Source organism: Myotis daubentonii, chromosome 15 (assembly GCF_963259705.1).
Source record: "Myotis daubentonii chromosome 15, mMyoDau2.1, whole genome shotgun sequence".
Classification (NCBI taxonomy): Eukaryota; Metazoa; Chordata; class Mammalia; order Chiroptera; family Vespertilionidae; genus Myotis; species Myotis daubentonii.
The window spans coordinates 18,416,744-18,439,571 of record NC_081854.1 but is presented as its reverse complement, the minus strand read 5'-3'; the positions used below and the strand labels follow the sequence as shown (position 1 = coordinate 18,439,571).

Sequence of the window (22,828 nt, the reverse complement as noted above, 5' to 3'; positions counted from 1 at the left end):
CCCCAATAAGAAGCAACCAATGAAACAACAAAATCGAGGTCTCTCTCTCTCTCATAAAAAAAAAAAATAGTACTCATTTTGGTAGCACATATACTAAAATTGGAATGATACAGAGAAGATTAGCATGGCGCCTGCACAAGGATGACACGCAAATTCCTGAAGCGTTCCACATTTTTAAGACATGGCCTTGTTTTCCTGGATTGATTAGATGACTCCATGTTTTTGATTGATTAAAGCATAATCTTCATTTTATAAGCTTAAAAAAATAAAAATAAATAAAAAATAAAACCCGCTCAGTGCAGGGTCTGAGACACCGTGGCTGCTCACTATAACCCATTCAGCATGGACATACTCCTTCCCAGTTTGCGTTCCCTTCCCTCCCACTCTTCGGTTGGTTTAATGATATCCACTTTTTGGGCGCCAATGTGTGTGCGACCCAGGACGGGCTTCAACAGGTTACAACTGCCATCAGAAAGAGGAAGGGACTCTTCCGAGGTCTCTGCGGGCAGCCCAAGCAAAACCAGTGCTGACCGAGCCAGTGCCTGGCAGGACCTAGGTCTCCGGCTTCCCCAGGGGAGATAATTATGGGGTGGGAACCCGGCTTAAGGCAGGTGTGGCCATGATCTCGAGTGACCTAAGTGTGGGGGCGGGGCGGGGGCAAGCAGTCTGCACGCCAACTCTTGTGATAAGGGACCTGTCCTCCCCAGAGAGAAACTCATAGGTGCAGGTTAGAGAGGGGACATTGGGAGATCCCGTGACTTTGGAGGGCAGGTAGATACCAGAAGGGGTTATAAGAGGCAGCGGGGTTCGTGGTGAATGCCGGCAGGAAGTGCACAGCTGGGATGGAGAGGCCTATTGCAATCAGGAAGGAAGTATTGGGTCCTACCATGAGATGGAGGAGTCCTTGTCTTGATCAGGGGAAGGAACTTACAGGTGGGTGTTGGGGTTCTGTTGGATAGAGCCCAAGTCTTGATCATAAGGGCTTGGGCACTACTCAGACAGGAAGGTCGGCGGTGACTGTGGTCTTTTGCTATGGACAGTGGTACTGTGGGTGTCTAAACTGTGATTAGGAGGGGCTGTTGTAGTCCAGGAGATGAGTAATGGCGTGGGGCAACAAGGGCCCGGCGGTTCAAGTCACTGGCTGGCAGAAGCAACCTAGCAACCCTGTACCAACTGCAGCCCAAACGCGGAACTCCTCGGGCTCAGCGCAGGCGCAGGCTGGCCGGCGCGGCCGCTGCGGCTGGGGGCGGGCCCTGGGGGCGGGGCTTGGGAACCACACTCTGCGCTTGCGCGTAAGGGGCGTGGCGGTCGCACCTGCGCGAGTTGAAGGAAGGAGGAGGGGCGAGGTGACGCAGGCGTAATAATAGAGAAGGTGCCAGAAAGATCCAAAACAAGTGGCTACCGCCGTCGCCCAGGAGTCAGCAGACGCCAGATTCCGGTGAGGACCCAGGGCGGCCGAAGGGCGACTGGTGGCGGGTAGAGGGAACCACCTGGGTGCTGGGGAGAGCGCAGTACCGTCCCAGCAGGGCGAGGCGGTCGGGTTTGGACAGCACCACCTATGTGGGGCGAAGCGCCGCTGTGGTCAGCCGCGCTTGTGGGGGCCAGAGGGTCACTTTCGGACGGCACCACCGGGGTGGAGCCGTGGGGCTGGTCGGACAGGACCGCTGGACGGAGCCCAGGGCGCGTCCGGGCAGAACTACCCAGGGTCAAAGGGCAGTCGGTAGGGTGCCCCGGGGTGGGCCCCCCAGGCTCGTTCGGACCGAATCACTTGGTCGGTTCCGGAGGCTGGTTCGGAACATACCACCTCGGGAGGGGCGTTCGGGCTCTGCAGGCCTGACCGGTCGGAGGTCGAGTGAGGTCTGACGTTTCGACCTCTTATTAGGGGACTCGGACGATACCATTCGCTTCCGGGGGAAGAGGGAGGCCGAGCCGGCTAGGGTGTGAGGGTAGACCTGCCCCGCGGGTCGAGGGCCGGGGGCCGCACTGGCGGGGGTGGCGTTTGGGCCCCACGTCGCTGACCACTGCCCCCTCCCCGCCGAGTGGGTTCTAGGCCCTGGTTCGAGCTGGTTCCGACCCCCTCCCCCGGGTATGGCGCTGTCTGGGTCGACCCCTGCCCCGAGCTGGGAGGAGGACGAGTGCCTGGACTACTACGGGATGCTGTCGCTTCATCGTATGTTCGAGGTGGTGGGCGGGCAGCTGACCGAGTGCGAACTGGACCTGCTGGCTTTCCTGCTGGACGAGGCCCCCGGGGCGGCCGGCGGCCTGTCCCACACCCGCAGCGGCCTGGAGCTGCTGCTGGAGCTGGAGCGCCGCGGGCAGTGCGACGAGAGCGACCTGCGGCTCCTGGGGCAACTCCTCCGAGTGCTGGCCCGGCAGGACTTGCTGCCGCACCTGGCGCGCAGGCGGCGCCGGCCAGGTATGGTTGAATGGGAGGGTGATAGACTTCCGATGGGGCGAGGCCCTCGCTCTGCACCTGGGCCCCCCCGGGGTGACTGATAGGGACAGGGTCATACCCGACAGCCTGTGTCCCGTTCCACTCCCCCTCCTCCCCGGGAAACACAAGAGGGAGGGCGAGCTTGTGGAATTTGGCCATGTCAATAATGATGTTTGTGGCCACTTTATGGAGGCTTGTTTCATGCCAGACACAGTAAGCCCTTCCTATGAACTATCCCTTTATATCCTCCTGGCAGTCCACTGAGGAAGCACTGTTACTGTCTCAGTGCAGGAAAACAACAGGTTCAGAGAAGTTAAGCAGCTTGTTCACATCTAAGAACTGAATCCTGTGTGCTGGGCACAGGAGATTTAAGGTGATGGGACTGACAAAGTACTTACATGAGGCTTACATTTATTGGGGTAATCAGATACTGAAACAGCTAAATGACTTGTTTTCATATATGGTTATAGAAAGACTAAAGCAAAGTAATGGTATAGAGAGAGTAAGGAGTTCTTCCAAGTAAAGGGAGGCCCCCTTAGATTGGATAACCAGTCAAGACCTTTCTGGGAAGGTGACATCTGAACTGAGGCTGCACTGCTGGCCCTGTGCAAGCTTTGAAGCTCTGAGGCAGGAATGAATTTGGATTTGGCATCCTCAGAGGCCAGTGTGGCAGAGGGGACCAAAGAAAGGGCAGGGCCTTGCAGATAACACAGCTAGAAAGCAAGAGCTGGATTCACACTCAGCTGGTGTGTGTCCACAGTTGATGTCCTTAATCCTCGTGAAGGACAGCAGTCTTAAGAAGGCCAGAAGCTGGAGGGAGTAAGGCACAAGAGCCCCATGCATGCAGAGGCCAAGGCTGTTGAGGCCTTGGCAGGATTGCTTGGCGCGGTGTAGGGGCTAGGCTAGGGAGGGGGATTGTGAGGCTCCCCTCACCAGAATAAGCCCAGGGATTTGGATAACCAGGAGAAGGGCAGCACTAAGGAAGAACTGACAGCACATTTGGAGAAATATGTCGATGACGATCAGGCTCTGGGAGAGAAGATTTGGGGAAACTGAAAAGGCCTGCTTACTCCATGTGGCCGCAGGAAGAGCGGGTGTGTGTGTGTGTGTGTGTGTGTGTGTGTGTGTGTGTATGTATGTATGCGCAGTTCACGGTGGGCAACATTGCAGGGATCCTTATAATGACTCAGTTTACAGAATAACTCTGGCTGAGTCCTCCTCTATGTCAGGAGGCAGCCAGCAACAACTGGGCGGAGGTGTTGGAGAGGGAATGGGTGCCTGGACTCTGACCTCTGGGGAACTCAGGAACCCTATGGGGCAGGTGTTCATCTCAGGGGGTGGGAATTAGGAGGCTGGGCCAGGGATGGGCCAGAGGCTATGAATACTTCTTTCCATTTTTCTCTCCCCCAGTGTCTCCAGAACGCTACAGCTATGGCACCTCCAGCTCTTCTACAAAGAGGACAGAGGGCAGCTGCCGTCGCCGTCGGCAGTCAAGCAGTTCTTCAGATGCTCAGCAGGGCCAGTGGGAGACAGGTGAGCTCAGCTGGGTGGGTGTGAGGGCAGTTTCCCTCTCTTCCTTCTGAACCCTGATGAATCTCCTCCATCAAGGAAGGGGCCCAAGCAGCACAATGAGTCATTTTTGCTTTGTGTGTTTGCTATTCGTACAAAAGCACATGTCCAGAGGCAACAAATGGAGTTGTTTCTTGTGGTTTTGTATTTCATCTAAACAGCATCACTTCATGGGTTCATTATTCACATGGGTGTCTTTGCTGGACATGTTTCTGAGGTTCATGTTGAGTAACTCTGGTATCTTTTAATTGTGCCGATTAATCCCAATTCCCCCGTTTTTTTATTTTATTTTATTGATTGAGAGATTTGTTGTCCCACTTATTTATGCATTCATTGGTTGCTTCTTTTTTATTTTTTTTAAAATATATTTTTATTGATTTCAGAGAGAAAGGGAGAGGGAGAGAAAGATAGAAACACCAACGATGAGAGAGAATCATTGATCAGCTGCCTCCTGCACGTCCCACATTGGGGATTGAACTCACAACCTTGACAGGAATTGAACCTGGGACGCTTCAGTCCGCAGGCCAACGCTCTATCCACTGAGCCAAACTGGCTAGGGCCATTGGTTGCTTCTTGTATGTGTCCTGACCCTGGGGATAGAACCTACAACTGGCATATCAGGACGATGCTCTAACCAGCTGAGCTACCTGGCCAGGACCCATTTTTTTATTATTCAAACATACAGAGAAATTAAAAGATTAGTACAGTGAAAATGCTCATAGATTCAGTCATTTTAGACTCATTGTGCTGCTTTTGCTTTATATCAGGGGTGGGGGCCATATAAGGCTTACAAAAGCATTTGGTCTGTCCCTGCCAAGGCATTAGGGGTGAGTTAATGAAATATTTGACTAAATATAGCAGGCTAATTTTTAAGTTGATAATTTTGTATGGCCCACAAATGATGTTATTAATTAATATTCAGATGGCCGTTGATAGAAAAAAATGTTCCCTACCCCTGTTTTACATGAGTTTATACATAGTTCTGTTCTTAGGTGGTGGTTGTTGAACTCTTTGAAAGTAAATTCCAGGCATCAGGACACTTTACCCCTAAATCACCAGCCCTCTCCTGAGAATAAGAAGATTCTCCCCTACCATTTCAAGACCATTGCCATACCTAAGAAAGCACACACTAATCTTGATATTCGAATGGTCCATTTTCATATCTCCGTAAGATTGTCTCCATTTTTAGGATCGACTCATAGATGAGTTGTTATGAATTCAGTTATTACCTCTCCTTAAGCTCTTACTAAAATGAAACTCCTCCCCAACCCACACCTTTTTCTTTTTTTCCCATGGCATTGACTTCCTGACCCTACCAGGCCCGTTGTTTTGTAGAATATCCCGATTATTTCGGAAGTGTCTAATAATTTCCTAATGGTATTATTTAACTTGTCCCTTTGCCCTCGATATTTCCTGTGAAGTGGGAATTGCGTCTTGGAGGCTTGATTCGATTCAGGTTCCACATTTGTGGCAGGAATGCTTCTTGGTTGATGCGGTGTGATTTGAATTGGAGCACATCAGGAGGCAGAAGGTCTGGTTTTTCTGTTATGAGGGGGCAAGTTTGATCACTTGGTGAAGGTAGTGTCTATCGTATTTATCCTTTGCAAAGTGACATTCCCCCACCCCCTTTATGGTTAATAAACAATCTATGGGATGACACTTGGACACATCCTATTCTGTGACAGCATCCAGTGGTGATACCTGTCTGAACCAGTTATGACATTGGTGTTAGGAAAATGGTGATTTTCTAATTATTTCGTTTTTCTACACCTATTAGCTGGTATTTTTTCTTTTTTCTTTTTTATTTTTTATTTTTTATTTTTTTTTTAATCTTTTTTTTTTTTTTTTATTGCTTAAAGTATTACAAAGGGTATTACATATGTATCCATTTTATCCCCCCGCCCTAGACAGTCCCCTAGCCTCCCCTATCACCCAGTGTCTTATGTCCATTGGTTATGCTTATATGCATGCATACAAGTCCTTTAGTTGATCTCTTACCCCCCTACCTCCTGCCCCCCAACCCTCCCCGGCCTTCCCGCTGCAGTTTGACAATCTGTTTGAGGCAGCTCTGCCTCTGTATCTATTATTGTTCAAAAGTTTATAATGGTCTCTATTGTCCATGAATGAGTGAGATCATGTGGTATTTTTCCTTTATTGACTGGCTTATTTCACTTAGCATAATGCTCTCCAGTTCCATCCATGACGTTGCAAATGGTAAGAGTTCCTTCCTTTTTACAGCAGCATAGTATTCCATCGTGTAGATGTACCACAGTTTTCTAATCCATTCATCTACTGATGGGCACTTAGGCTGTTTCCAGATCTTAGCTATGGTGAATTGTGCTGCTATGAACATAGGGGTGCATATATCCTTTCTGATTGGTGTTTCTGGTTTCTTGGGATATATTCCTAGAAGTGGGATCACAGGGTCAAATGGGAGTTCCATTTTCAGTTTTTTAAGGAAACTCCATACTGTCTTCCATAGTGGCTGCACCAGTCTGCATTCCCACCTAGCTGGTATTTTTTCAAGAGGAATTTTTCTTTCCAATTCTGCCCTCCCTTTTTGGTGGAGAGTATCACTATGGACTCACGCATTCTTATTTATTTACTGTGTTATAATCAATTAGTCATTCTTCCTTGTGTACAAATTGGCTAGCTCCTGTGTCTTTCTGATGAGTCTGCATCATGCACTGGGCACTTCCTGCTTTGTGTCATTGCAAGATGTGGCACTCACCTGTACTTTTCCTTCCCCAGCCCTGGAATCAACTTCTGTCAGAAGCCTGGTTTCTTTCAGAGGCAATGGTATTTAGAGACCAAGATCTGGGTGCTGAGTGTGTGTATAATTTCTAGGTTCTTTCAGTGAATAGATTTAGAAACTGTCCTTTTGAAAAGTTCATATTAGTATTTTTAATTCAAAATTAACATACAAGGATTTTTTTTCTTATATTGAAAATCTTGGTCCTTAATAACATTGAGATAGGGATTTATTTGCTTTATTTTACAACAATTAATTGCTTTATTTTACAACAATTAAAAAATAGCTTCAGCCCTACCGGTTTGGCTCAGTGGATAGAGCGTCAGCCTGCGGACTGAAGGGTTCCAGGTTCGATTCTAGTCAAGGGCATGTACCTTGGTTGCGGGCACATCCCCAGTAGGGGGTGTGCAGGAGGCAGCTGATCAATGTTTCTTTCTCATCGATGCTTCTAACTCTCTATCCTTCTCACTTCCTCTCTGTAAAAAATCAATAAATATATTTTTCAAAAAATAGCTTCAAAATTACACTGCTGACTCTTTGAAGGAAACCACGTATTTGTAGTCCTGGTCCTTAGGAGTATATCCCACTGAGAGTTTGTACTCAGAATGTTCTTCCAAATAACTTGAAATAATTCTTTTTCCACCTGTTTATGTTACCAATGATATACATAGATAGGTTTATTTGTTTGTGTTTGTGTTTAATTCTTTCCCTCCCTCCCTCCCTGGAGGATATTTCCCCCATTGATTTTAGAGAAAGTGGAAGGGAGGGGAGAGAGAGAGAAACATTGATGTGAGAGAGCTACATCAATTGGTTGCGCCAACTGGCACTGGGAACCTGCAAGTCAGGTATGTGCCCTTGACAAGAATAGAACCTGTGACCCTTCGGATTATAGGCCAACACTCTAACCACTGACCCATGCCAGCCAGGGCATGGTTTGTTTCTTTCATCTTTAAAATTTTAAAAAAAAAATACATATTTTAGTGATTTCAGAGATAGAAACATCAATGATGAGAGTGAACCATTGATAGGCAACCTCCTGTATGCCCCCTACTAGGGACCAAACCTACAATCCAGAATCAAACCGTGATCTCCTGATTCATAGGTCAACACTCATCCACTGAACTACAACTAGTCTATGTCAAAACTAAAGTATGTAGCCCGGCCGGTGTGGCTCAGTGGTTGAGTATTGACCCATGAACCAAGAGGTCCTCGGTTCGATTCCTGGTCAGGACCCATGTCTGGGTTTTGGGCTTGATCCCCAGTGGAAGGTGTGCAGGAGGTAGCCAATCAATGTCTCTCTCATTGATGTTTCTATCTCTCTCTCTCTCTCTTTCTCTCTCTCTCTCTCTCTCTCTCTCTCTCTCTCTCCAGCGGTTCTCAACCTGTGGGTCGTGACCCCTTTGGGGGTCGAACGACCCTTTAGTATATGTGCTGCCGAAGCGAGCACTCGAACGATCCTTTAACAGAGGTCGCCGAAGACCATTGGAAAACACATATATAATTACATATTGTTTTTGTGATTAATCACTATGCTTTAATTATGTTAAATTTGTAACAATGAAATTGCGGGTCACCACAACATGAGGAACTGTATTAAAGGGTCACGGCATTAGGAAGGTTGAGAACCACTGCTCTATCTCTCTTCCTCTCTATAATCAATAAAAACATTTAAAAAACAAAAAAGAACAAACTATAAAGTATGTAAAAAAACATGTTCTTAGAAGTATCACTTCCCCTGTTGTTCCCCCACTCCAGTAAATAGGTAATCAGTTTTATTCATTTCTGGTATATCCTTAGTGTTTCACCTTGCAAGAATAGCAAATATATTTATGTTTCGCCTCCTTTCTTATGTGAAGTATAGCAAGCTGTAGCCACCTCTTTTGCATCTTGGTTTACTTCACTAAACAGTCTATACTGGAAATTACTCTGTATTCTTTTTGCTACACATTTACATTATTTTCAAGTGTATGCAGTTAACAGCTATAAAGGGGCTGTTGCCATACTGGTCCTGGTGTGACAGTGCAGGATTTTCTGTATGGTCACAGCTGGAAGGGGGGGTGCTGGGTGGGGTGTGTTTGTCTGCCCTTCTAGATGATACTAGGTTGTACTTACTCCCCATCTTATGGACAGGCCTCTGAGGCAGAGGGCTCACCCAGGGTCTCATGGCAGAGAGCAGCCTCGAGCCCTTCCCCAGGCATCTGCCTTGGTACTCTATCATCTTGTTCTCAACCACTTCATTTTTCTCTTTTTTTAAAATTGATTTTAACCAAAGGAAGGGGGAGGAATAGAAATATCAATGATAAGAGAGAATCATTGATCGGCTGCCTCCCACACACCCCCTACTAGGGATTCAGCCAGCACCCCGGCATGTGCCCTGACTGGAAATCAAACCTCAACCTCCTGGCTCATGAGTCGACAGTCAACCACTGAGCCACACTAACCAAGGCTCTTTTTTTTTTTCTTTTAATCCTCACTCGAGTGAGGATATTTTTTCCATTGATTTTTTTCAGAGAGGGAGGGAAGAGAAGAAGAGAGAAGAAAAGAAGCATAGATGTGAGAGAGACACATCGATTGGTTGCCTCCCACACATGCCCCATGCATCCCAACCGGGGATAGGGATTGAACCTGCAACCCAGGTACACACTCTTGACTGGAAATCAAACCCACGACCTTCTCGTGTGCAGACGGATACTCTAACCACTGAGAACACCTGCCAGGGCTCAACCATCCCATCCCTTTTTTCTCAGGCTCCCCCCCGACCAAGCGGCAGCGACGGAGTCGGGGCCGGCCCAGTAGTGGTGCCAGACGGCGGCGGAGAGGGGGCCCAGCCGCCCCCCAGCAGCAGCAGGAGCAGGCCAAACCCACCTCAGAAGGCAAAGTGACCTGTGGTAGGTGTCTGTGGGCCTTGAGGAACGCATGTACAGTGTCTATGGCAGGCTGCTGAGCCAGAGGACAGGAGGAATGGGTACTTGTCTGAGGTGTGGCATACCTAGTGACACCTAGCAGGAAGCAGGGGTTCTTGTCTCTCTGTTTAGCAGTGGAATATTCTTCTGTTCATCTTGCTTATGTACATTCTGCCCATAGTTAAAGGATCACATCCTGTGCTAGGAAGCCTTCCCTGATAACCCACTGCCATCAGTTTCATTTATTCAGCTAAGATTTGCAAGTGTATATTTATTCAACAATCATTTCTTCTGCAACGGTGGAGTGATATAGGGGCGAAAACAGGACCCTGTGACAAGCTGGAGAGGGTGAGAAGGGGATGGACTAATCGTATATAATAAAAGCCTAATATGCAAATCATCCCCTCGACCAGGAGTTTGACCAGGGGGTTGGGCTGGCCAGCCAACCACAGGAAGGGAGGCCTCCGGTCAGCAGCAGGCAGCCGCTAGGGATGCTACGTGTGCACAAATTTTGTGCACTGGGCCTCTAGTTAGGAAATAAATGTAGAGCTGACTGAACCTGCAGACTGGTTGGGTTAGATATGTTGGGAGGACTCTGCTCTGGAGACTCATGCTCAAACCTTACCCTGGAGAAAATCCACCTGTCTTGAGGGAAGGACACAGGCCTTGGTGGGCACTCTCTCCCCCTCCCCACTCACATCTCTGAGTTGGGCAAGCCTGTGGGCACAGGATCAGGTGGTAAGGTGCTCAGGCAGAGGTGGGAGGGTGGCAGAATTATAGGTGGGGAGGTTTGAGGTTGAAGCAGCTCTGCATTCCCCAGAACACCTCAGCCTAGGATGCTTCCTCTGACCATGCTGCAGAACCTCCTCCAGCCCACAGAGCAGCCATGCCTGCCACTTCGCAGTGCTCGCCCCCTTCTGTCCCCCATAGATGAGACTGCAGATACCTGTGCTGGGCAGGACACAGAGTTAGCCTGTGTCCTCAGACACCAGCTTGAAGGGTGGCTGCCAGGTTGTGACTCTCCCCCCAGTCAGGGCTAATTACCAGAGCCACCAGGCTGGCTGGGCTGCCCAGGGAGTCACTCCTGCCTAGGGAGCAAGCCAAGCTGAGCCTGGGAGGGGTTTTGCCAGCAGAGGCATCAGGTCTCTTTCTTGAGGGCAGGGAGGTGGTTCATGGGGTGTGGCTGGCAATGATAGGGGGGATGGGTAAACAGGTCTGACTGCTGACTCATCAGGCTGGGTGGGGCTGATTGAGGTGCTCCCTAGTAGGGCCCTGCTGAAAGCAGCAGTGGCTTACCTTTAATGAGGCCCAGTCCCTAGGGTAAAAGGAGGCCCCTCCAGACCTGAGTGCGGAAGGATCCTGCTGTTCTTGCCCCCTTCTCACTTGTGACAGCTGTGGGGGTTGGCCCCCAGTTAGCTTCCCTCCACTGAGGGGTAGAACCAGACTAAACTCGCAAGGGCCATAGAGTGTAAGGAAGAGAGCACATGGGGGTTGGGTGAGGGCTTAGACACAGGACCTCTTGAGTTTTCATATCCCTCTCACGGCGGTCACTGGGCACTTAGCTGGGCATGCTATCCACTTGACTGAATTTTCTGGACAGTGTTGAGGTATAGGGGTCATGGCCCCCATTGTGCAGAGTGGCAGTGGTGAGGCTGGGCCGAAACTTGGGGTTTTTCATTTGGTAATTCCATATGTATTTATAGAACACTCATGCTAGGCGCAGCAGGGACAGGAGGCTCTTGCCTTCTAGTAGCTTGAGTTCTGGTAGGAGGAGAAAGCCAAGAGACAGATGTCAGATGTCAGGTGAGAAGAGAAACAAAGCAGGGCAAGGGGGTAGAGTGATGGAAAACACAGTTCTAGACATATTTTCTAGATAGGGTGGTCTAGGAAGACCTCTCAGAAGAACATGTGGATGGTTGGGGTAGAATGTTCCAGATGGAGGGGACAGCAGGACCCCAGGCCCAAGAGGGAGTATGCCAGTATTGGTGAAAGGGTGGCAGGGAATCTGACAAGGCTGGAGTGGAGGGAGCGAGGAAAGGCTGCTAGGAGGTGAGGGCAGAGCCTGTGAGCCATGGGCCATGGTTTTGCAGTTTTTTAAATGGCAGAAAGCAATTAGAGGATTTGAATGATTGGAATTGAACCTGGGACCCTTCAGTCCGTGGGCCGAAGCTCTAGCTATTGAGCCCAACTGCGGCTAGCGCTCCTTCACGGCTTTCTGTGGAGGAGATAGAGAAGCAGACTAGTGTAATGAACCCCATCTTTTATCACCCAGTTTCAGCAGTTGTCAACTTGTGGCTGATCTCTCATTTCATCAGCCATATTGTTTGGGAGTTAGTTCCAGGTGTCCTGCTATTTCATCTGTAGATTTTTCACTGTGTATCTCTAAAAGGTCCAAATTCTTTTTTATTTTTTATTTTTATTGATTTTTTACAGAGAAGAAGGGAGAGGGATAGAGAGCCAGAAACATCGATGAGAGAGATCGATCAACTGCCTCCTGCACGCCCCCTAGTGGGGATGTGCCCGCAACCATGGTACATGCCCTTGACCGGAATCGAACCTGAGACCCCTGAGTCCGCAGGCTGCCGCTCTATCCACTGAGCCAAACCGGTTCGGCCCAAATTCTTTTTTTATTTTAATCTTTATCCAGATGATTACAGATGTTTTTCTTCCACCCCCCCTCCCCATAGTTCCCCTCCACCCAGTTCTCACTGCACCCCAGGCCCTCACCATCTCACTGTCCATGTCCATCTTTGTCCAATCTCTTCCCACATCCCCCCCACACTCCCTTCACCCCGAGAATTGTCAGTCCATTCCATTTTCATGCCCTTGATTCTATTACATTCATCAGTTTATTCTGTTCATCAGATTTTTTATTCATTTGATTTTTAGGTTCACTTGTTGATAAGTATTTGTTGTCACTTTGTTGTTCATAATTTTTTATCTTTACCTTTTTCTTCTTCCTCTTCTTAAAGAATACCCTTCAGCATTTCATATAATACTGGTTTGGTGGTGATGAACTCCTTTAGCTTTTTCTTGTCTGTGAAGCTCTTTATCTGACCTTCAATTCTAAATTAGAGCTTTGCTGGGTAGAGTAATCTTGGTTGTAGGTTCTTGCTATTCATCACTGAATATTTCTGGCCACTCCCTTCTGGCCTGCATACTTTCTGTTGAGAAATCAGCTGACAGTCATATGGGTACTCCCTTGTAGGTAACTAACTGTTTTTCTCTTGCTGCTTTTAAGATTCTCTCTTTTTCTTTTGCCCTTGGCATTTTAATTATGATGTGTCTTGGTGTGGTCCTCTCTAGATTCCTCTTGTTTTGGGTTCTCTGCGCTTCCTGGACTTGTAAGTCTATTTCTTTTCTTTTCTTTTTTTAATATATTTTATTGATTTTTTACAGAGAGGAGGGGAGAGGGATAGAGAGTTAGAAACATCGATGAGAGAGAAACATCGACCAGCTGCCTCCTGCACACCCCCCACTGGGTATGTGCCTGCAACCAAGGTACATGCCCTTGACCGGAATCGAACCTGGGACCCTTCAGTCCGCAGGGCGACGCTCTATCCACTGAGCCAAACCGGTTAGGGCATAAGTCTATTTCTTTTACCAGGTAGGGTAAGTTTTCTGTCATTATTTCTCAAATAGGTTTTCAATATCTTGCTCGCTCTCTCTTCTTCTGGCACACCCATAATTTGGACATTGGTATACTTGAAGTTGTCCCAGAGGCTCCTTACACTATGTTCATATTTTTGGATTCTTTTTGCTCTTCCGGTTGGGTGTTTTTTGCTTCCTTGTATTTTAAATCTTTGATTTGATTCTTGGGATCCTCTAGTCTACTGTTGAATCTCTGTATATTAGTCTTTATTTCAGTCAGCGTATGCTTAATTTCTGACTGGTCCTTTTCCTTTTTTTTTTTTTTTTGGCATTCTCACTAAGATCCTTGAAGGTCTCACTAAGTTCCTTGGAGGTTTCTAGAAGATTCTTGAATAACCTTATAACTGTAGTTTTGAACTCTTTAGCCAGTAGTTTGCTTTCTTCCATTTCTTTCATTTGTGACATGTTTCTTTGTCTCTGCATTTTGTGTATGTTTCTGTGTATTGGGTAGCTGCTAAGTCTCCTTGGGTTGATAGAGTGGCCTTATGTAATAGGTGTCCTATAGGGCCCAGTGGCTCAGTCTCCCCTATTATCTGAGGTGGACACTCTTGGTGCACCCCTTTGTGGGCTGTGTGCAATCTTGTTGTAGTTGAGCTTTGATTGCTGTTGGTGTCACTGGGAGGAATTGACCTCCAGGCCAATTTGCTGTGAGGACCAGCTTTGTCTACAATGGAAGAGCTTCTGTGCAGGAGAAACCCTTATGGGGCAGGACTTGGTTCAGTGGGGCTTAGGTGCTCACTGAGTCTGCCCCTTGGAGTGTGTTGCCCATGGATGTGAAGAGTTGTAAGCTGGTATGGTCTCATACTGACCACTGGGTACACTGGCTCTTGGATCTCCAAGGAGGTGCAAAGTCAGCCACTGCCTGGGGCCACCTAGCAGGAGCTACAGAGAGATCTGCAGATTCCTCCTCTTTGTTTGGGGTTTGGAAGTGCCCAGATGAGGCCCAGGTGTGAAGTAAGGCAGGCTGGTGCTGGTGGCAGCCTTGGGCCACCTTCTTTTTGTTGTTGTTGTTGTTGCTGCTGCTGCTTTATTGATTTTAGAGAGAGGGAGAGACAGAAACATTGATGAGGGAGGGAGACATCGATCGGCTGCCTCCTGTATGCCCTCTACTGAGGATCAATCTGCAACCTGGACATGTGCCCTGACCAGGAATCAAACCAGGGACCTCTTGTTTCATGGGTCGATGCTCAACCACTGAGCCGTACAGCCAAGCTGTAAAGGCAACTTCTTGAGGCGTTGTACTTTGTGAAGTGATGGTTAAGTAGAAAAGGAAAGATTCTTCGTATTATTCCAGATGGGAGTTCACTTGGAACACTGCGTACTTTTAAAGACACAAAACCCGCCAAGTGCTGGGATGTGCAGGCAGCCCAAGGGGCCAGCAGCGCAGTTCACCTCTCCCAGGTTTCGCCTTTGAACAGAAGAAAGCAGGTCTGTGTCTGGAGGCAGCCCAATGTAGGTCCATGATGAGTTTCGGAGCCACACACGGAACTACAACTCAGATTCTTCACTTTCAAGAGCTGCTCTGTCAGGCACAGTCCTGTCCTTCAGACACTTCTGCCTAGCCCTCCTGTTCTAAAAGTCTCTGACGCGTTTCCATCACAATTTCTTCCATTATTTCTGGCTTTAAGATGTCTTTAATCTGATGTGGAAGGGATGCCTCATAGCAATACAGGATGCTGGTATCATACAGCATCATCCTCTGAGTTACCAGCGAGATGATACAGTTCCGAAGCCGGGAGATCACCTCTCGATCGGTAAGGGAGATAGGCTCCAGGTTTGCAACGAAGCCCCCTGCATCCTCTTCTTTGTGCTCAGGTGTAGGGCGGATCCAGATGAAGCCATTGTTACCCAGAATCACTGAGGCACCACAAGACAAGTCATGGAAGTGAGTCTTCTGCCGCTTCACCAGGGAGGGGGAAACCTGGACCAAAACACCCTGACCTAGCTTTCCGTATTTCAGGCTCCTCATTTGCAGGGAAACAGCTCCGTCAGAAAACACTGCCTGCACCTCAGCACTGATGAGGTCCCCTTCCTGCAAGAAACCTCTCATGCTTGGGCCTCCTTTTGATAGCTTTGGGGCTCCCTGACCCAGCTGCAGCTTGTTTGACAGGTTTTAGGTGAGAAAGGACAGGCCATTCATCTGCAAAAGCCGCTGTGCATAGCTTGTGTGGGGTTGTAAATTGGGTAGGGCGGGTTCTCAGGGACTCTCCAGGGTGGAGCAAACAGCAATGGCTGCCAGTCAGCCCTGCATCAGGGAGGTCTGGCAAAGGAACTATGACTGTTGCGAGCACCTCTGTCTGGAAGAAAACCGCCCCCGTGTTCCTGCCCAGATGCCAGATAGTCCAGTTTCTCCCGATATGTGTCTGGGTCCCCCAGAGTCTCGCCTGGCACTGGAGTTCAGAGCAAGCAGGAGCTTGTATCTCCCTCCCGATTAAAAAAGCAGCGTACCCAGGTGCCAGCCTATTCTGTGCCTCTGCACCTCCTACCAGTCTCAATGCGCTTTCTTCTTTACCTCTCTAGTTGTAGTACTTCCACTCAGCCAGCTTTCCCGCAGTTCTGGATGATAGTTCTGTCTTTTAGTTGTAATTTTGATGTGGTTGTGAGAGGCAGCAAGTATAGGTGTTTACCTATGCCGCCATCTTGGTTCTCTCCCAGAATTCTTTTTAAAAGTTAACAATAATGTTTTATTATCAAATATATAATTAGCACTCACATTTCCAGTTGTCTCATGAGTATTGGTTCTCCTGAATCTCTCCTAATCTATTGTATTCCCCCACCATTCTTTTCTCTCTTTGTTCCTTGCATTGTGTTTGTTGAAAGTAGTTGTCCCATAGCCTTTTCCAAAGATGGGATTTTGCCAGTTGCATCCTGTGGGAGGGTTGATTGTATGTGTTCCTCTGTTATCTATACGTATCTCCTAAAAATTGGTAGTTAGGGCTCGAGAGGCTTGATCAGAGGCTTGTTGGTTCATTTATTCAAGCGCACTTCTCAGGTGAGCTTAACCTTTCTCTGACATTGGTGGCAGCTTCTCCTCATTATCTTGATCCATTAATTCAGTAAAGATTCAAGAACTTTACATTTGGCACCTAGACTCTGGCTCTGTCTTGGGAAAGAGACTGGAGGAGAGGAGTGGTCCTACTGTTGTCCAGAGGAGGGTGGTCCTGTCCCTGTGTGGCAGTGGAGGGCGGGGGTCTTTCCATTGGAGCTGGCTGCCTCCCTCCACTATGTACCAGGGGAGCACAGGCCCTCTTTGCCCCCAGCCCTCCTACTAGGAACTCCCAGGAGAAGACCTGAGTGAAATTATTTCTGGCCCCAAGCCACACCTAGCACAAGGACTGGCATGCAAGGCTGTTCACTTGCTCTCCTGGCCCTGTCCCTCATATCTTTCCTGATCCCTCATGAGGAAGTCCCTCCCATTTTCCTCTGCCCTCAGTGTTGTTTGGGTTTGGAGGATCAGAGAGTTCTTGGGCCCACATGAGTGTAGGAAACAGGAAAAGCACTCTTCTATAGGAAGACATACCCCTACCCTCTGTCCTGGGTCAGGGAGCATTTCCCTACAACTGTCCAAGCAGAGAGGGCCTGTTGACAAAGTCTTGGTGTTCCTGGCCACAGGAAAAAGCTCAGCCAGCCCCCCTGCCCAGGTCACATGTGTGCTTGGTGCTCTTCTGCCTCACTCCTTTCTGTCACACTGAGCCAGCCCATCTACTTCTCTCCATGTCTACTCCTTCCATTCTGGGCCAGCCACCTTCAGCCTTCCCCAACTGGTGCCCTGGTTCTGTCCCTGTCACCCTGTCACACTCAGCTGTTCACCTGCATCCGGCCATGTAATCCTCACAGTGGGCCCAAGAGAGCACGTGCTGTGGTGAGGGTGTCTCACGAAGGAGGCCACTGAAGCGCGGAGAGGTGTGGTCAGTCCGGGAGATCCCAGACTCCTCCCTGCCAGGGCCTCAAGTGTCCCCTTGTGGCCTTCTCCACCGTGATCCAGCCACACTGGCTCAGTCTGTGCATGTCCCAAGTTGTTTTCTGCCTCTGGATTGTCACGTGCTGTCCTCTCTTCTGAGAATGCTACTCTTCTTTCCTCTTGTTTTTCTGTCTCAACCTACTTGTCCACATTCACATTTCACTTCTAATGTCATTTCCTGGAGAGGTCCTCTGTGATCATTTCAATCTAAATTACACCTCATTCTCTATAATTTTCTCTCTTCACCCTCAGGATGTCTTTTAATTACAGATTTCTATGTATGGTTGCGAGAGGCAGCAAACAGGGGTAGTTAAGAGCTCGGGCTCTGCAGCCAGGCAGTTGGAATTCCAGCTTTTCCACTTCTTGTTTTTGTGGCCTTGAGCAGGTGATTCATCCCTGTGCCTTGGTTTCCCCATCTGCAAAAAGGGGATAATAGCACTGCCTTATACGGTTGCAGGGATGATCAAAAGGGTCAGTAGGTGTGAAGTGTGTGTCAGCCTGCAGTAAGTACTATAGAGGTGTCACCTATTATTACATTATTTTGGTGAGGAGTCAAGAGGAAATTGCACGTGTGCTGTGATCCAGGGCCTGTGATGCAGCAGCAGTTCAGATAATGCACGGCTTCTGTGCGCTCTCCTCAAGGTTGGACTGTGGTCTCCTCTTTAAATGGGGATAATGAAGGTGCTGTGAGGACTTGGGGGCCCAAGATAGGGAAAAGACTTGGGTAGGGTCAGGCCCATGGCAAGTGCTCCCTAACTAGGGGTTATATGTCTTTCAGTTCCTGTGGCGGGGTTCTCATGTCACTTCCTGTTGCTGGTACTCAGTAAACAGCTGTTGAATAAAAGAATGAATGAGACACACATGACTCCACTCTGGTTCTGTCCTCTTTCTAAACACCACCTCTCATGTTATGGGGTGGGCTATGGGAGAATAGACAGTTTATGCCACAGGTCTAGTAGCAATTTGTGCTGAGGAGAAAGGTGATCTGGGAGGCATTCATCTGGGCAGGACGTGGTGGGTGAATGGGGCCGTTGTGGTCAGAGGAGGCCGGCAGGTCATTTTTGTGAGTGAGTAAGGCTTGGCTTGGGAGTACTTCCCTGGTGACTGGAGAACAGGGATGGGAAGATTTAGCTGGGATTGAAGGAGATGGGCAGTGGTTGTGGGATTAGCTGTGGGTGTCAAAATCATAGTTCCTGTTTCTGAGTTTCTTCTGTGTTGTGGGCCCTGGGTCAAGCATTTCACAAGCTGTCTCATTTAATCCTCATGACCCCACTGTGTAGCAGAGACTTCTTGTTTATGTTTTTCAGATGGGAAAACTGAGGCTCAGAGAGGTGAGGTCACATGCCCAAGGCCCCACAGCTAGAGAGTGGCAGAGCCGGGACTCACCTCAAGGTCTGTCGGACTCCGCCACCTGGCTCTGTGCCTCTGCCACTGAGCCAGCCCTGTGTGGCCTTGGACAGGTGCTGCTTCTCCCAGTCCCCTTGTTCCCCAGCCCACGCTGATGGAGGGCATGGTCAGACATTTATAGGAGTCAAGGATGTGAGCCCAGAGGTCTTTTCTGGTCCTTAGGATGGAGGGAGCCACATCTGAATGGGAGGTTCTGGGGGCTGAGGCCAGGTAGGTTCCCCTGGGTCTTGAGCAGAGAGGGTGAGGTTCCCTTTGAGGCAGAAAGAGGAAGGGTTTGGGGTTTGCGTGGTAGGAGGAAATGGGTGGTGCTGAGAAGACATCTTGGGGAGCAGGGACCTGCCTTTTACTTTCTGCTCTGCTGCTCACACTGTCTGTGAAAGGTGAAGAGAGTCTGGGATATGACACTTCCCTTCCCAGAGCTTCAGTTCCCTCCTCTGCCATATGGGTTGAATGTGGTCCCTGCCCCACAGGGCTGATCCTGCTAATCCTACTGGATCCCCAGAGGTAAAGCATTCAGCACACTGGAGCTGTTGGAGGCTGCCATTCTTGGAGCACCCGTTGAGCACTTTGCCAGCTAGTTTCTTTTTTTTTTCTTATAATTAAGATTTTATTGATTTTAAAAAATTTTTTAAATTGATTTCAGAGAGGAAGGGAGAAGGAAAGAGAGATAGAAACATCAGTGATGAGAGAGAATTATTGATAGGCTGCCTCCTGCATGCCCCACACTAGGGACTGAGCCCGCAACCCAGGCATGTGGGTTGGAACGCTTCATTCTGCAGGCCAACACTCTCTCTACTGAGCCATACAAGCTAGGGCTGATTTTATTGATTTTTTTTTAGAGAGGAAGGGATAGAAAGAGGGAGGGAGGGAGGGAGAGCGGGAGAGAGAGAAACATCGATTGTTTGCCTCCCACATGTGCCCCAGTGAGGGATTGAACTCAAAACCTGGGCATGTGCTCTGACTGGGAATCAAACTCACCACCTTTTGGTGAACAGGACGATTCTCCAACCAACTGAGCCACACTGGCTAGGGCATATTCTTTGCTCCTTTTAATCCTCTTAACAGTCCTTCACAACAGAGATTGTCCCCTCTGTTGTGAGCAAGGATCTGGGCTCAGAGAGGTTGTGACTTGTCCCAGGTCGCACAGCTAGTGCTTGGATTGGAATCGGCTTTATTGACCTGAAGCTGCTCTCTGGGACATGGGAGGCTCAGCAACCTCTGTCATGTGCTGTCACTGCCTGGCCATGTGACTTTGGGCAAATCTGTGCACTTCTCTTTGCCTCCATTTCCTCATCTTTAGAGTGTGTGTGTGTGTGTGTGTGTTGGGGTTGGGGGTGGGGGGGGGAGGGATAGGGCCTCCCTCAGTGTTGTTTGTGGATTCAGTGAGTTCATAGGAGCCTAGCACTTGGAGTGGCCCCTGCAGGTAGTCAGTGCGCTGTGGTATGGAGTCGGTCCTCAGGACAGCCTGTGCTGTTTGTGAAGAGGAGGTTCTGTTAGCAGCCCCATTTCACAGGTGCAAATTCAGTAATCCCAAAAGGAGGTGGTATGCTGGGGTCACATTTATAAGGATAACCTTAGAAGTCCCATGTCCTGTCCACTGCACAGAGCTGCCATTTCATTTGGGCGGATGAGGGTAGGGTTGTAAGTGACAGAAACTCACTTAAGCAGAAAAAAAGTGCCTCATGTGATGAGCTCAGGAGTCTTTCCCTCTCTATCATTGGCCCTGGATGGGCTTCATTTTCTCCCCTCCTGGGGGCAAAGTGATCCCCAGCAGCCCCAGGCTTACAGCCCACCATCCTAGCAGCCTCTGTGGAAAGAGAGTACCTGGTTCCAATAGAACCAGCCCAGCCCCAGCCTCAAGTCTTCTGGGTCCGGTGCTTGCTTGGTAGCTGCAGGATAGGGGATGTGGTTGACTCCCCATGAATCTCAATTATTTGAAGGCAAGAGAGGGGTGAGGCCGGTTGTCTTAAAGGCAAGTTGTTCATTCATGCGTTGATTCCTTCATAAATATATATAAGCAACTACTATGGGCCACGGGGCTATACAAGTGAACAGAACAGACCAAAATCTGTTTTTCACATTGTGGGGATATGGATGATAGCATGACAGGAGAGAAAGCATAAATCAGGTAAGATGGTGGTGTAAGCACCTTGGGAAGAATGGAGCAGGCTATGGGGAGCTGGGAATGCTGGAGGCCAGGGTGGTGGTTGTAAAGTTTAAAATGGGATGGTTGCAGCAGGCCTCTTTGGGAAGGTGACATTTGAGCAAAGACCTTGAAGGAAGTGAGGGAGCAAGTCCTGTGAAGACTGGGGACAGAGCATCCCCGGCTTACAGAGAGCAGGGCTTGGTGGAACCTGCCTGGCAGTATTGGGCGGGAGCGCAGCAAGGAGGGTGGTGAGGCTGGACTGGGGCACCTGAGGGGAAGAGGAGGGCACCAGGTCAGGAGGTACAAGAGGCCAGACCAGAGGAGGGAAGCCGTGTGAGGGTGTTACCCATACTTGGGTGTGGTTACCAGAAGTGGGAAGGATGTGGGTCAGGTGCAGTGCAACCCACAGGGTAGTGGGAGGAGCCTGCAGAGGAGGCTCAAGGGAGGGAGGAGTGGCGGTCCCCCTGTGCAGTGTATTAGGTGTCAGCCCCTCATTGACCAGTCCCTCTTCCTCCATAGACATCCGGCTCAGGGTGCGAGCAGAGTACTGCGAACATGGGCCAGCCTTGGAGCAAGGTGTGGCATCTCGGCGGCCCCAGGCGCTGGCGCGGCAGCTAGATGTGTTCGGGCAGGCCACTGCAGTGCTGCGCTCCCGAGACCTGGGCTCCGTGGTGTGTGACATCAAGTTCTCAGAGCTCTCCTATCTGGACGCCTTCTGGGGGGACTACCTGAGTGGTGCCCTGCTGCAGGCCCTGCGGGGTGTGTTCCTAACTGAGGCCCTGCGTGAGGCTGTGGGCCGGGAGGCTGTCCGCCTGCTGGTCAGTGTGGACGAGGCTGACTATGAGGCTGGCCGGCGCCGCCTGCTGCTGATGGAGGACGATGGGGGACGGCGCCCAACCGAGGCCTCCTGATCCTGGATCTGGCAGGACTGACCCCACTTCCTAGCCTCTGGGCCACCTTCACCTCGGGAGGATGAAGACTATCTTTGCCCCTAGGGGACTGTCACTCCAGCAGCTCTGACTGAGACAGACAGACAGATGGCCAGGCCCCCCTGACAGCCTGGCGCCTTGACAGCTCCTCTGACAGGATGTGGGCTCTGAGGCCTAAACCACTTCCAGCTGAGTTTCCTTCCCAAACCCCCTCCCCCTAACCCGACCCTCAAGTGTGTTCCTTCAGCTCCAGCAGGCCAGGGCCTCAGGCATGCAGGTCCCAAGGGAAGGAGTCAGCCACACAGTCACCAAAGGCCCCTGCACATTATGTTCCCTACCCTGGGTTGTGTGCACACACTGCCCCATGGAAGTCTCCCCTGGGCTCCTGTCCTGGCCTGCTCCACACAGTTCTTTGGCCTAAGGGCTTTTCTCTCAGGATCTCTGATTTTATCACCCCCAACCCTGGGCTTCAGCCACACCAGGCACCAGAGCTGGGGCACACATGGGGCCTGCTCACTTTGCCCACACATCTCTACAGCCGCCAGGGCTCTGCCCACCTTCCACACACAGACCTGGCCCTTCACCTTATCCTGCTCCCCAGAGTTGGACACGGACTTGCACAAGGACTACCCCCAGAGTGTCACGTGTGTGCCAGCAGGATCAGACCAAGTGTGCTGCTGTTGGCCATGGGGCCAGGACCAGTCAGCTGCCTTCTCAGAAAGGGAAAGGCAAAGGCTTGGGGGCTTATGGGAAAGGTATTTTATAAATGGCACCAATAAAACTGCCCTGGAAGGGGCATAGGTGGGCATCAAGGCTCCCTGGGACTCTTACTTAATGGGCTGTGGAAGGAGCTGATGAGAGCCTGGGCCTAGTACCAATCCTGGAGTTGCTGGCCCAGTATCAGGCAGGAGGGTGAGCAGGATGCTGGGTCATCTGCCAGTTGCCACCACAGGCTTGCTGTCCTCCTTGGGCCTCAGTTTCCTTTTCTGTCAAAATACTGCCTTGTAGTCACAAACCCTCCCAGCCCCACTCACACATACTTTGCTTCTTGGGAGTGTATTTTTAACTTGCTCAGT

At 49.7% G+C, this 22,828-nt stretch overlaps 2 protein-coding genes and 1 non-coding gene across 4 annotated transcripts; 2 read left to right on the top strand and 1 right to left on the bottom strand.

Annotated features, from left to right (window-relative positions):
- The first annotated feature begins 69 nt into the window (after positions 1 to 69).
- LOC132217736 (U6 spliceosomal RNA) lies at positions 70 to 176 on the top strand. Its single transcript, XR_009448994.1, has one exon. It is a non-coding gene; the product is annotated as a U6 spliceosomal RNA (small nuclear RNA).
- A 1,131-nt stretch (positions 177 to 1,307) lies between these two features.
- On the top strand, positions 1,308 to 22,560 carry DEDD2 (death effector domain containing 2). 2 transcript variants are annotated; one of them, XM_059666401.1, is made up of 5 exons: positions 1,308 to 1,438; positions 2,051 to 2,416; positions 3,845 to 3,967; positions 9,503 to 9,643; positions 21,343 to 22,560. In XM_059666401.1, exons 2-5 carry the CDS (start codon positions 2,089 to 2,091, stop codon positions 21,732 to 21,734), a joined length of 984 nt encoding a protein of 327 aa, XP_059522384.1. In that variant the 5' UTR covers positions 1,308 to 1,438; positions 2,051 to 2,088; the 3' UTR covers positions 21,735 to 22,560. The 2 variants fall into 2 exon arrangements, with proteins under 2 accessions (XP_059522384.1, XP_059522385.1); XM_059666402.1 differs by having other exon boundaries at positions 1,335 to 1,438; positions 2,041 to 2,416.
- LOC132216822 (exosome complex component RRP4-like) lies at positions 14,348 to 15,378 on the bottom strand. Its single transcript, XM_059666403.1, has one exon. The coding sequence runs from the start codon at positions 15,357 to 15,359 to the stop codon at positions 14,868 to 14,870; it is 492 nt and encodes a 163-aa protein (XP_059522386.1). The 5' UTR covers positions 15,360 to 15,378; the 3' UTR covers positions 14,348 to 14,867.
- Positions 22,561 to 22,828: the final 268 nt, after the last annotated feature.